Raw genomic sequence first — 13657 nt, 5'->3', positions numbered from 1 at the left:
TTGTGACCTTAGCACTGAAAGCTTTGTTTTGTATTCTCCTGATCCATGCACATCCCTGATGTTGCTAATCGGAGCATGCACAGGATGCCGTTTGGGGGCAGCAAGCGACAACTAGCGTCCCAAGGCCAGTGTCTGCGCTGCAGCCGTTTGGGGGCGGCAATGGCCAGTGTCCCAGAAAATGGGGGTGGGCCAAGGGCCCTGAGAGTTACTCAGATGGACTATGTTCACGCAAGTGATCTGATGGCAGCATATCAGAGAAGCCGACAGGAGGCGTCTATCTACTTAAGACTCCTCCTGTGGCATAAGCATATAATTGCACAGGCGCTACGTACGAAGTCGCAGCGCCTGTGCAACACTGTACAACTATGAATCGGGCCCATAGTACAGAATTGATTATACAAGGAACTTTGTTTTAGCCCTTTAATACTAGTATTGCTGAGGAAAATGCAGGGGGGGTTTCTGGTTGCCTGGAAACCCCCCATCTCAGCCCACACCATGACCACAATAGAAATAGTAATAAAATAGAATTGTACTAATGCTGCATGTTCTTATCAGTCTCACAAATGAAATAATTGGCACCACCTGTGGATCTTTTAACATGTGTCAGCCAGTAATAAATACACCTGTGCACCAACTAGAAGATCTAGAAAACATGCACTGTTAGGGTTATTGATGCTATAGACCATCAATAGGGTTAATTATTACTACTGTATAAAAATATAACTATCCAGTGCATAACGGGACCAATGTGTACATATATGTCCAGAGCAGTGCCAGGTTCTTCTGCTGCTCCCCCAGACTCCTGGACTTGCTCCAATGCTCTGGAATGGTGCCCACATCTAAAATAAAAATATTCAGCTCAGGCAGGATGACGCTACTGCTGCATCTAATGGCTTATTGTGATCGCTGGTCCTTTATATGCTGGACTTATGACACACAATACACTTTGTATGACGCAAAGCTGGATAAGTGCTAATTATGCCCTCTTCATGGACTGGCCTCACTCATAAAATCAAGCATTTGGAAACCCCCCTTTAGTATTCATGCATTTGCCACTAAGCGGTACTTAGTGTCTAGGTATAGCTGGGAAGAAATTAAGGTGGAAGAGCCTGGATTAATGGAATTGTCATATATTTTTAACGATTATTAAGTTCTGACAAAGAGCCGATTTGTTTATACATGTTATGTAATACAAACTACTTTTTTATATTTTGTTGTTGTTTATACCTGTTTGTTATATAATATATGAAATTATATATAAAAAAATATATATAAACAGGCATTAAAAAATATGTATTTATTTCTAATATTGTAAGCATATTATCATACATGTCTTGAAATTTTGGCATATACAGTGCTCTCTTTTTCATGACATCTTGGCGCAGAACTGACAGCAGCTGAACATCTGTCATGGTTAAGAATCTGTAACAGAAAAATAAATTATTGCACAGAATAAAACCCAGTTTCCTGCAGACTCTCAATATTTGTACCAAATTCTTATTTGCTGTCATTTAAGGAAAAAGGTATTCAGAGGCTGAGATGACGGTGTACTTGAAAATACAGACGCCTTCTCCCGGGTACTTGCAACCCTCCCATCTGCCATTAGGTGATTTTAATTTCTATAGGTCCTTGGATTGCAGTATAGATATTAGAGTGGGCACTACTATAGGTAAGTCCTGGATATAATGTGTCACTATTAGGGATGTTAAGGACCCACCTGATGGGGTTGAGCTTGACGTGGTAGGTAGGTAGTCATGCATTGTTTGGCCAATCATCTGCTAAGTACCTTTATTTTAAACCCCATGTAGTTGTAGAGTTTCTCATAATTGGTTGGATTATCTGTATTCTTGGTGCTTAGAGTGTGCACCTACATTTTCTTTTTTTTTCTGCGTGACATTTTAACAATGGCATCATAACTATTGTTGTTGTCGACCTAATGACTGGATCCCGAAAAAGGAGCTAGGGTTTCTGTGCTGTAAATCGAATGTGCTCCATGTTCATAAATGTTCCTCAGTGACCCTTCATATATTTACCTTTGCGTAGATGGTCGGTGCTTCCAAACAGTGATCTGTTAAAATATGCATAAATGGTTAAGCTTGTGTTTAACAACCGTTCAAGAAAAAACAATATATGCACAGTGAAATCCGCACTGAGTCGCGTCATCGTGGCCCTGCCCCCTGCTTCACAATACCGGTTTTTCGTCATTGTGAAGGGGTGGGGCCACGATGACGCGATCGCGTGGCCCCGCCTCCAATGCAGCATCATTACCCGGCCACGCCCCCCGCTCTGCACAGACATTCAGCTCCCTCCCGGAAGGAGGGAGCTGGATGTCGGCAAGTATGCCATTATCATATAATTATTACTTGCCTCTCCGGAGTCCCGCGTCGGCTGTTACTGCAGACTGAAATCACCGAGCCATTTTCCCCAGTGATTTGCGCATGCACACTAGAGATGTCTACAGGAACATATGCCTTGGCGCCATGCTACCGGACACCTGCAAATGCGCTCGCCATCCGTTCAGTGCTTGAAGAGTGCTGGGGGAAGCCCAGCTAATGACGAAGTGCTGGGCTCCCCCCAGCCTGACGTTACATGGGAGGCGTGCCATGCGGGCACGCCCCCAAATAGCGTCATTTAGGGAGCGTGACCTATGGTAATTAGGTCACGCCCCCATCACCCGGGCAGCACAGGGTGCCGCTAACCCTGGAGCCGGCCCTGCCTATCACCCGCTCTATAGTAATCGACCCATGCAATTTTCAGTAGGAGACCCAGGGTCAGATTTAAGAGCTTTAGAGGCCCTAAGCACTTAACTTTTCTTTGGGGGAGCAAAAAATATATGGGGGCACCAAAATCTTTTATCTCCAAAATTTTGACCAAGGCCTTTAAAAACCTCCAAATTTGGAGAAAGCCGCCCCTCCCCCCATCTGGTAACACTTTTACTGAGCGCCGCTGCATTCCCATAATACATTAATATACATTAATCGTAGTCGTCCATAGCAACTAATCAGATTCTACGTAACATTTATCTAGCACCTTCTAGAAGATAATAGCTAGGATCTGGTTGCTATGGGCAACATCTCCACTTCTAAAAAGCCGCACTTTAGTAACTATAACCCCTAGTATTGCTAACTAGAGACTGTGGGCCTTTTTACGCAAAGGGGCGGATTAGCACCGCAGCTGGTGGGCGTCTGTGTGAACCCATCGGCTGTGGCATTCGCATAAAGGCACAGTTGTGCTGCATAAAAAGTAGCAGTCGCCCCAACATTAGCATTCACCCCTGAACCAGGCCCTGTGTGATGTTACCCAACTCAGCGAGATTACAATCTGTTAGATAAACACTGCAGGAGATATCACGTTGGGGCCAGGACAGATATGTGGGGGTTATTTAGACCCCAGATTAAAATGTGCAAAATATGAATTCTTACCCGATATCATCTTCTTCTTTTTTTTTCTCTTGATGACGGCCACAGATATTACACCAGCGATGATAACGATACACAGCAACGGCGCCCAAATCACAGAATGCAGCTGATGGCGACTGGCGTTTGTCTCCGGTAAGAGATGAGCTACATTATTTTTTAGATAAAGATAAGGAAAATGTTATAGTCTGCACTAAACATAACTTAGATCTATTATAAACACTTGCAGCATATATCACAAATACTAATGATGGAGTGTAAATGCTTTTATCTGGGTATTTTACAGTTTCCATTGTCACTATACATTGCTTGTGTTATTTGGACAGTCTGATATTAAAGATGGAGCTAATGGGATAGTCATGGTCCTTTAGGTACAACATAGGATGGTTGGACTAACCCCAGTGCCAGTATCTCAGAGCAGTGCCCTTTAGATCTCTCTAATTAGAGGGGTCTGAGAAGACCCAAAGTCCCGTGCTCTCAGGACTCACCGTGGGTTGGCCTTAGATAACCTGGGTTCCCTGGATTGGTCACTGATCCCAAAGGGTCTGATTATCTTCTAACCCACAATACCCTAGAATTCCAACGGGCATGACTCCTGGATGAGTCTAATAGGAGGGTGCGGCAGCTTTTGTAAGGGAGCCTCCCAGAATTAACCCGCGACTAGCATTTTGTACCCGAATGAACTTGCAGCTGATCAAGGCTTTCTGTTTGGCAGAAGGACGGGTGCCAAGTAGGAATTCAGCTGACATCCCTACAGTACCTATACACAAACACTGCCTGAAACACACCGGGCATCTATAAGAAAGAATACAGATAAAGAAATATACAATAAACACACCAACCTTATAATAAACAACTTATATTAAAGTGGAACTCCAGCCCTTCCTGTAATAGACCAGAATAGCACAATCATACTCAAAACGAAAGTAGTATTTTTGTACACAGTGTTCATAGAAGTAAAACTCGCCATCAGTGTAACGGTTTGTACTGGGATTATGGGAACATCACGGAAGTGTGTATATGGTTTTAAAGGGAGCCAGTGAGTGAGAGAGAAGATGTCTCTGAATTTAGTTCTTTACAACGAATATAGACACCTCGATCTTGTCACATAGGGCTCTATTTATTAACATTATTTTGACTAAAATACAGTGAAAAAGGGTGTTTCACTTCCTGTCACTTGAGGTGGCGAGACGACATCCAGGATGAAATGGCAGAGAGACATTCAGTAAAGCGGACCAATACAGATGGTGACAAACTAGGGGAGGATATGTAGAATTGAGTATCATCCGTATGCAGATGATACTGAAATCCAGGCGAACTGAGAAGTTTGTCAAGAGAGGTGTTATAAAGTGAGAAAAGCAGAGGACCTAAGACTAAGCCTTGCAGTACCTCAACTGATAGAGGCAGTGAAGAGGAGCTGGATTCAGAGAAACCAACACTGAAAGAGCGATTAGATAAGTAGGATGAGAACCAGGATAGGACTGTGGGGCCTATTTATCAACACTAAAATAAAAAAAAATTTTTAAGGACATTTTCCTTAATTTCCATTTTTTTTTAGTAATAATTAACACACTTAACACAGGAGATATCACTTATATCTCCTGGTTAAGTCTGTCTGCGCTCATTTCCACACTCCCCATTCATTAGTATGGGGATATAGAAATTAGGCTATTCATCAAATTCCGAAATGTATGTATTTTCAAAATTTGATGGTGTTACTATACGCCACTCTCAGGTGGCATACAGCGGGATATACTTACCAGCTTTCAACGTGAGCAGGTCCTCCTCTGCTCCCTCCGTCGCTCCCTCCTCTGGCTCTAGCTGCTGCTCTGTGTTCTCCCGGCAGAACAGGGTAAGGTTTGAAAAAAATTTTTTTTTTAAATTCTGATCCTCTGACAGCTTTTGGGAATAGACACTTATGGAATGATGAATGTGAGTTCTAAACCTAATTACCTCCATCGATTTTTTTTTTTTTTTTTTAATTATGAATAGGCCCCTGTGTCCTGAAGACCTAGGAATCATAGACTTTGTATGAGAAGTGAATGATTAACAGTGTCAAATGCAGCAGTGAGATCTAGAATAATAATTGAGTAATGGCCTTTAGACATAGCAGTGATCAGATCATTCGCTACCTTAGTCAATTCTGTCTCAGTGGAGTGTTGGGAAGAAAGCCAGACTAACATGGGAGCAATGAGTTGTATGGGTGAAGAAAGCATGTGAGGTGAGTGTAGTCAAGTCTCTCAAGTAGTTTGGAGGGGCATGGGAGCTGGGAGATGGGACGGTAATTTCAGAGGACATAGTTAAGGCAACCATATGCAAGAAACTGTTCAGGCCAGGGTCACAAAAAAACCCAATGAAGGTCAGGAATAAGCCTGGTCAGTATTAGAAGGTCAGAAAACAATCATATGCAGAGATTAATAGAAGTGGTTGACGTTTGCATATCTGGCAACATAAAAAAGGTCACATACTCCAACCCACCAAAACAATATATACTGTAGATTATCCCAAACCACAAACATTCAAGAAAGACCATGGTCATTTTGATAATCAGAAAGTGAGTCTGTTGCATGAACTGTTAACAGGTATGCAAACTAACAGTAAGCAAGTTGTCCCCTAATTTATCCCACCAGACAACACCTGCTCTATAAAGTCAGAGTAACTTCCTTTCTGGTAAGTAACTGTAACTTCTTTTCTGCAAACATAGTGAAGCAAACACACTGACAGATACTGATCTGTAACTTCAGATCCTTTGAAAGTGAAGACACATGGGAAATAAGAACTCGGCTGTATTCAGTTCATACATGATGAGAATAAAGGCTTGTCATTCTCACATCCAAGCAGAGGAACAATAATGAGCATAACACATGCACAGGGAAGGAGAAACTAAACGGTCACTGGGCATGTGGAAGATTGTCACGGCATTCGTCTCTGAGAAGTGAAAGTGGCTTATTTTAATGCATTTATTTATGGTGTTACATTTGTATGTTCTGTAGAGTTTGGATGTTTCCTGTGTTTGTGGGTTTCCTCCAACTTTAATTAGAGTAACGTTAAAAACTTACTTTCATGACTGTTTTTAGACTGTGTTTCACCCACAGCTGCGTCTTTTGGCAGTGCCCCTCTGCGACCTTATGCCAATTCCGCTACAAAATCCTTTCCTTTTGTCCATCCGTGCGTCTGAATGTGTAAGGACCAAGACCCTCACTCTCAGTTGCTGGTACACGCAGTAATACCGACTGGTGCGTCCTTAGATGTCAGAACTTGCACCAGACCTACGGCAGGGGCCGTTTCTGTGGCCGAGTATGGCATCGTATGTGAGCAGACGGGCGTCTGTGTACGCAACCAGATTCACCGACACGCCCCCAACACTCCCATAACACGCCCATAAGATGGACCCATCTCCATGCGTACTCTAACCTCTCTGTCACCGCCCAGAAGCGCCCCCCATTACACTTCTTCCTGTGTGCACCTGACATTAAAACTGCAACTCTGTACGGACACAGTCGGAGGCATGCGCGCTGTAACCTAGACGCAATTTACAGGTTCAAAAAAAACATCTCCACTATGTCTGACACGAGCAGTGCGTCCACCTCTGCAATCTGCAACTTGTCTCAATACATCTGCGTGATGTGGATGATATAATTACCTTCCTGGCAGGAGGACCATGGTGTGATTGTTTTCGAAATGCTGCTCACAGGGTTCTTTGCAATGCACTTATAGCTGGTATGTGGCTGGATATCATATAGATTAAGCGTGCGGCTTCCCACTGCATCCTTCTCACTTGTGTTAGTCCAAAAGGTTGTCGCATCCGATCCATTTACTGTGCAGGACAGAGCTACGCTACAGGTCTCATTCATAGTGACATTAACAGTGATGTCAATATCTTGATCTGATAATTTTTCTGTAATAAATAAATAAAATGCAATATAATACTATATACAGTGTGTGTGTGTGCATGTGTGTGTGTGTATATGTATGTATATATATATATATGTATGTATGTATATATATATATATATATATATACAAAAATATTTTTTATATATTTATTTCTATATCACAGTTAGTTCTACACTAAGCTAAAGTACATATCAAGCTAGAGGTGAAGCTTAAAGCTCCATGATCATTTGATGTGGTGCATCTACAAGGGTGCAGAAATGGGGGGACATATCAGAAGCTGCAATGTCCATGAGCTTGGCTTCCGATTTGATCCTCTCACTTGCACCCTCCTCCACTGCATCACTCTGCCCTGGTTTTCAGTTGCGGCTGTAATACTAAATGGGAAATGCTGGACATCAGTATATAAAATAAGTATGTACATTTTATATTGGCCATTTTGAAAATTTTTGAAAAGTCTGGAATTTTTTGGCTGGCAATTAATCGCGGGGTAAACCCTGCAGCTATTTGAATACCCCCTGTTGGGGATATATTTACTAAAGTGCGTTCTTTTTTAGAAGTGCAGATGTTGCCCGTAGCAACCATTCAGATTCTAGATATCATCTTCTAGAAGGTGCTAGATTAATAATCAGAATGTGATTGGTTGCTATGGGCAACATCTCCACTGCTAAAAACCCGCACTTTAGTAAATATACCCCTTGTTGTTGTTTATTTTTGTTTGTTATTTTTAGTATTTATTTTTTTAATATTCACCTAATATGAATGTGACGTGTTTGCTATATATGTGTGTATATATATATATATATATATATATGTGTGTGCCAGAGGCACGGTATACATTTTATTTATTTTCTTGCATAACTTACGGTACACTTTGAGGTTATAGCGCTGGGTGCAGTCTTCTTCCTTCATCATTATATTTGCGGTGTAGCGTCCCTGCCGCCTCCTGGTCACACTGATAATTTTCAAGGAACCGTCAGCCATACTGTGCAACAGTCCTTTTAGTTTGCGATTTTTAACATTGATGGGTTTATCGGGCTTGGTTGTGGCAATGTGATTTTCATCCAATATCCAGGAGATCTCTCTCACTACTTCTGTCTGGTTTATTGGTAGCAGAGCACTCTCTCCCTCAGCCACATCCACATAAAGTATATTCCTACAGGCTTGACCATACAATACTGTAACCAAAGAGGGATTAGTTCACTAGTGTAATGCAATGAAAACATAACAATACCTGTAACAATACGTCCTGCAGCCACATAGATGGACCGCTATGGACACCGTCCATTAGCAATCACTGGTTACGATACAAAGCAGACGTTTGGAAGGAAGGAGTGGGATGAAGAGGGCAAAAAATGTATTTGGTTGGTTCAGCAGATCTGCTGTGGTCCTGTTTGCAGCTAATGAAAGATTAGTTCTATGAAATTGATTCACAAAGCTTTTTTTGTTGCAATGTCAAAAAAACACATTGTAGAGATATAAAATGTCTCAGGTTATAGTGTGTGTATATATATATATGTGTGTGTGTGTGTATGTAATATATATATACGTGTGTGTGTGTGTGTATGTAATATATATATGTGTGTGTGTGTGTGTATGTAATATATATATACGTGTGTGTGTGTGTGTATGTAATATATATGTGTGTGTGTGTGTGTGTGTGTGTATGTAATATATATATGTGTGTGTGTGTGTGTGTGTGTGTGTGTGTATGTAATATATATATACGTGTGTGTGTGTGTGTGTATGTAATATATATATGTGTGTGTGTGTGTGTGTGTGTATGTAATATATATATACGTGTGTGTGTGTGTGTATGTAATATATATATACGTGTGTGTGTGTATGTAATATATATATGTGTGTGTGTATGTAATATATATATACGTGTGTGTGTGTGTGTGTATGTAATATATATATGTGTGTGTGTGTGTGTGTGTGTATGTAATATATATATATATATATATATATATATAATTTACAAACACATATATTGCAGAGAGAAGGGGCGCACAATCATAAGGTATGTTTAGAACGGTATATTGCAATATTCATTGCTTATAAGAATATGGGTTAACGAACCACCTGCACATACACACATATATATATATATATATATATATATATATATATAATTTATATTTAGTACGGTGGCAAATTCCCTCTATTTTTGCACGGAATCCTAATTCACGTGTCCTAGTTGGTTTCCCTAACAAATTTGGTTACTTTCTGGTTGTTCGATCGAGCTATAGATTGGGAAGGAATAGGGGAAGTTTAATTATAGCCACCCGGTATATATATTTTGCTTAAAAAATAGATAAGGCAACTTATCTTATCCACTCATTTAATGCAATGAGAACTTCGATATGAGAACTTCGATATGACATTATGCATTGTGAACACATCCCATTATCCCGATAATAACAAGTTATTTTTGAAAATATTGTCATTGCAGTCTTACGACAACCAGCGCCTCTGTTCCTTGTGAAATTAGCAACCTGAATAAATGAGTGTCTACAGTTTACCTTGTTAGGAAATATACAGCCAATTGTAAAAGGAGTACTATAGCTTTTTCTAGACAGGATTGGTCAGAGTCAGTGGCGGCCTCAGAGGTGGATGCAGCGCGGTCCAAAATTTAAATGGGGGAGCCACACCAACTGCCACTCCAAATGCTGCCAAACATCGCCGACCGGGCCTCACTGGCAGTTGGTGCGTCTCACCTATTTGAATTTTTTTACTGTCCTGCAGCCTCATCACTGGAGGAGGCACTGGTCAGCGTTCTACCACAGACTAAGGCCCATATTCAATTTGAGCCAAGCCGCGTTAAGTCCATGTAGCCTGGACTTAACGCCGACTTTGCCTGTTTTGTAGGCGTTAAAGTATCGCTCGCGTGCACGCTTTACCCCGTATTCTATTTCAAAGTACGCGTAAACTGCACCCGGCGATACTGTAACAAGCGGAAAGTACTGTAATTTTTGGGGAAATCAGCCTGTCACCCCCCAAATGATGCTCTGACATGGGGGTTCACTATGGTACCCCCCAATTTGGCTTGCTGAAGGTATTTGGTGTTTTTAAATGGGCTCAATAGCTGCTAAATAACTTTTTTCTATACCTGATGCAGAATAGTATTCAGGAGTATTTTTTCCAGAAAATAAGTTCTCCCAGCAAATTGAAAATGGGGGTCAGCATATTTAAAGTTGAAAAAGTGAAGTTGACAAAATCGTGAAAAATCCACCTGCCGCAAACACCTGCAATCAAAAAAACACCTGGGGCATACTTGGGGACCCCCCCAGAGTCAAGTTTGCTAGTTTTTAACTTAGTACCCCAACATTTTTTTTTTCGTCCCCTTTTTCAAAGTCAATTTTTGGGGTGTCCTTAAGTTTTTTTTTTTTTTTTTTTTGACACAGATTACCTTTGGGGGACTGTCTGAAGGCTGCATGGGGGTTCCCGAAATGTTGCACCCCAAAACCCCACTTTTTACCGCCTGCCATTCATAGGCGATACTTTACCGCCTATTACATTGCATTGACTTTCCGCCTAGGCAATAAGTCTTTGAAATTGAATACGGGGTAAAACCAAAACAGGCGATAATTAAGTCATCGGCGGTAAATGACCGCAGATCCGGACTTAACGCCTCAAATTGAATACGGCCCTTAAACGTATAAGCCACACAGTAGGAATTCTGGGTAGAAATATGCTAATTGCTCCTGACATGCCCCCTTGCTCAGCAAGGCAACTAGAAATGGCTGCTTTCTGCCATGACTGCAAACAGAGCCGCAGGTCCATCAATCCATCTTGTTAAGCAGCGCACACACTTGGCGATCAGGAATGTCTGTACGATTACGATGTCATAGTCGTACGGTCTTTCCTAATCACCTGTAGTGCCTACACTGAACGATTAGTCGCTCATTGTAGGCACCCTCCCTCATCCCTGAACACGGGCAATCTGTCATTATAGGCAGATTGACCTGCATATTCAGGCGATGATGGATGTCGGAAACGACCAGTGGGATCGTGTATCGCCGGTCATTTACGACATTATAGTGCACGATTAATGAGCGTTTGAATGATAATGTCGTAATCGTTCAATCGCTCATTAATATCGCCAAGTGTGTATGCTGCTTTAGTTTTCTTTTGTGCCAAATATAGATCGATGGTTGTTGCAGATCAGGACTTGGATAGAACCGAAAGAGTGCGCTGTGTTTCTACGGATGTATCCATGACAGGAAGTCAGTGGTTCTGGTCACAAGTTTGGAGAACCATTTATATGCATCTCCTCCAGAAGAGATATCCCCTTTAAGTTGTTAATAGCCTCCTATAAGCTGGTCCATAAAACCAGGACTGCATGTACAGTTTGTGCTACAATGTTACTAATCACCCATTCATACATACATTTTACTTGCTAAGACAGGTTGCTGACCAGAAACAATTCCAATAAACAAGCAAACCATAAAACATGAACATATATTATATACCATGCTGCCAAGGCAAGTGCCTAATTTATTGATATAATAAATACGACTGAGATTCCTTTAAGGGGTGTTGAAGTAAGTGCAGAAAAACTATAGCGGATGGAGCACTTATTCAAGTAACACAGCAATAAAGTCATTGGGGGCATATGTATCAGCTTGATGTGAGATAACATTGTGAGATATATATCACCAACCAATCGGCTCCAAACTATCATTTCATAAGCACAGCCTGCAAAATGTAAGTTAGAAGCTGATTGGTTGGTGATCTATATCTCACAATTTTATCTCACATCAAGCTTTGATACATATGCCCCATTAACTGAAATGACTGACGCAAACTACAAAAAGCAGAGGGAGCTGGAAATTGAAGTGAAACGTTACACAAAATAAATCAAAACTCGTTACCATTTTGGAGGTAGATAATTAGGCTACAGCTGAGGAGCGTTACCATTCTCTCCTTCGGATATCTACATTGTGCTCTACCAACCACATGTATCATTAACAAGTTCAGATGTGATCACATCCTTTCACTTTCATTCTTTATTTGCTGTAACTGAACATCTGAAAGATATAGGGCTCTATTTACTACAATCCGGATTGGTAATGCAGATTGTAGTGTGATATTATCGACTGAATTTGCATTGCGAATTCATGCAATATCACAGGGATTTACTACAAATTCCTTGCAGGGACAGAGCTTGCGATAAAACTCTGTCCCTGCGAATCCCCTCCGCACACTAGTCATGGTATTTTCGCAAAAAATACTGTGACAAAGTGCCGACGCATGCACCGACCGACCCCTGCTGCTACCCCCCCCCGGCGCTAAGCCCCGCCCCTGTTAAGCCCCGCCCCCATGATCGCGGACCCCCCCTCCCTTAATAGCACTTACCTGCAGTCATCGGTGCTCCGGTGATGTCTTCCCTGCCTCCGGTCAGCTGATATCCCATACTGCACTGGGACCCAGCTGACCGGTGGGAGAACATCACCGCTGCCCCGACCACCGGTCCCTGGAGTCAGGTAAGTAATTATTTTTTTTTTCAATAGTGATCAGCTTGCGGTCTGTTTAGACCACACAGCTGATCACTGGGACTGGCTCCGGGCTCTGCTCTCCCCGTTAGAGCTGGCCAGGAGTCCGGTAACCGGGGGAGACCCTGGATAACGCCACCTCCAGGTGGCGTTATTAACACAGGGCTGTCCCCGGTATTTTTTTACAATTTATTTTTAGTAACTTTGGTCAGATCACATTTCCCATTACAATTATGGGAAATGCGATCTGCTTACTAAAAATAAGTGATACTTAGGGGTTGGAGTAGAATTTAGCGAATTCTACTCCAATTGCCCTGTAATAACTATAGGTGATACTAAAATAATGTGAAAAGGGTGTGAAAACACCCTTTTTCACTTTATTTTAGTAAAAATAATGTTAATAAATAGAGCCCATAATGAGAGAGAAAGTTTGGTGGTCCTATTCGGGAACGTGTCTCATAGGGACACCACTTACCTAATGCTCTATCAACAAGACCGTGAAGTGTGAAGAGTTGTATTTAGAAGTAAATTGTGACATCAAGTATCTAATGAGAATTACAGTTTGATCTAAAATGGAGTATGCACATTTCACTGCCTTGCGGGGCAGTTGCATGTACAGTCCATCATGTGAGAACTTCTGCAGGTCATAAAAGCTTGTAGTTACACATGTGAACTTGCAGTTCCACTAATGGTCAGTCGTGGCGTCACACGCTTTTTGTCTGACAAAAAGTGACTTTTGGGGTCATGCTAGATTTTGATGCTGGGTATGTTAGAATGGTCACAAAGGAGGAAATCACTGAACCTGGTTTTATGATGTAATAATGAGTAATCAGAGCAATATATGTAGAA

The 13657-nt window shown here is 41.6% G+C and overlaps 1 protein-coding gene across 1 annotated transcript; it reads right to left on the bottom strand.

Annotated features, from left to right (window-relative positions):
- Positions 1–1323: 1323 nt before the first annotated feature.
- LOC148481298 (SLAM family member 9-like) lies at positions 1324–12233 on the bottom strand. Its single transcript, XM_088453753.1, has 6 exons — positions 12188–12233; positions 8177–8488; positions 7060–7314; positions 3423–3563; positions 2034–2068; positions 1324–1422 (listed from the first exon to the last, which is right to left on the bottom strand). The coding sequence occupies exons 1-6, from the start codon at positions 12231–12233 to the stop codon at positions 1324–1326; spliced, it is 888 nt and encodes a 295-aa protein (XP_088309879.1).
- Positions 12234–13657: the final 1424 nt, after the last annotated feature.

This window comes from Taudactylus pleione, unplaced genomic scaffold (assembly GCF_031769625.1).
Source record: "Taudactylus pleione unplaced genomic scaffold, aTauple2 ptg000587l, whole genome shotgun sequence".
Taxonomy (NCBI): Eukaryota; Metazoa; Chordata; class Amphibia; order Anura; family Myobatrachidae; genus Taudactylus; species Taudactylus pleione.
Note: the sequence above shows the minus strand (reverse complement) of the source record. Positions and strands in the feature narration are given on the sequence as shown.

Excerpts from the sequence above, each read along its gene's own strand:
- LOC148481298 (XM_088453753.1), bottom strand. The coding sequence starts at position 12,233 with ATGGTAACGCTCCTCAGCTGTAGCCTAATTATCTACCTCCAAAATG. Across the intron at positions 8,489-12,187 it reads AATTATCTACCTCCAAAATG|TATTGTATGGTCAAGCCTGT; the intron begins GTAACGAGTTTT and ends CTTTGGTTACAG. Across the intron at positions 3,564-7,059 it reads ATGGTCCTCCTGCCAGGAAG|CTCATCTCTTACCGGAGACA; the intron begins GTAATTATATCA and ends AAAATAATGTAG.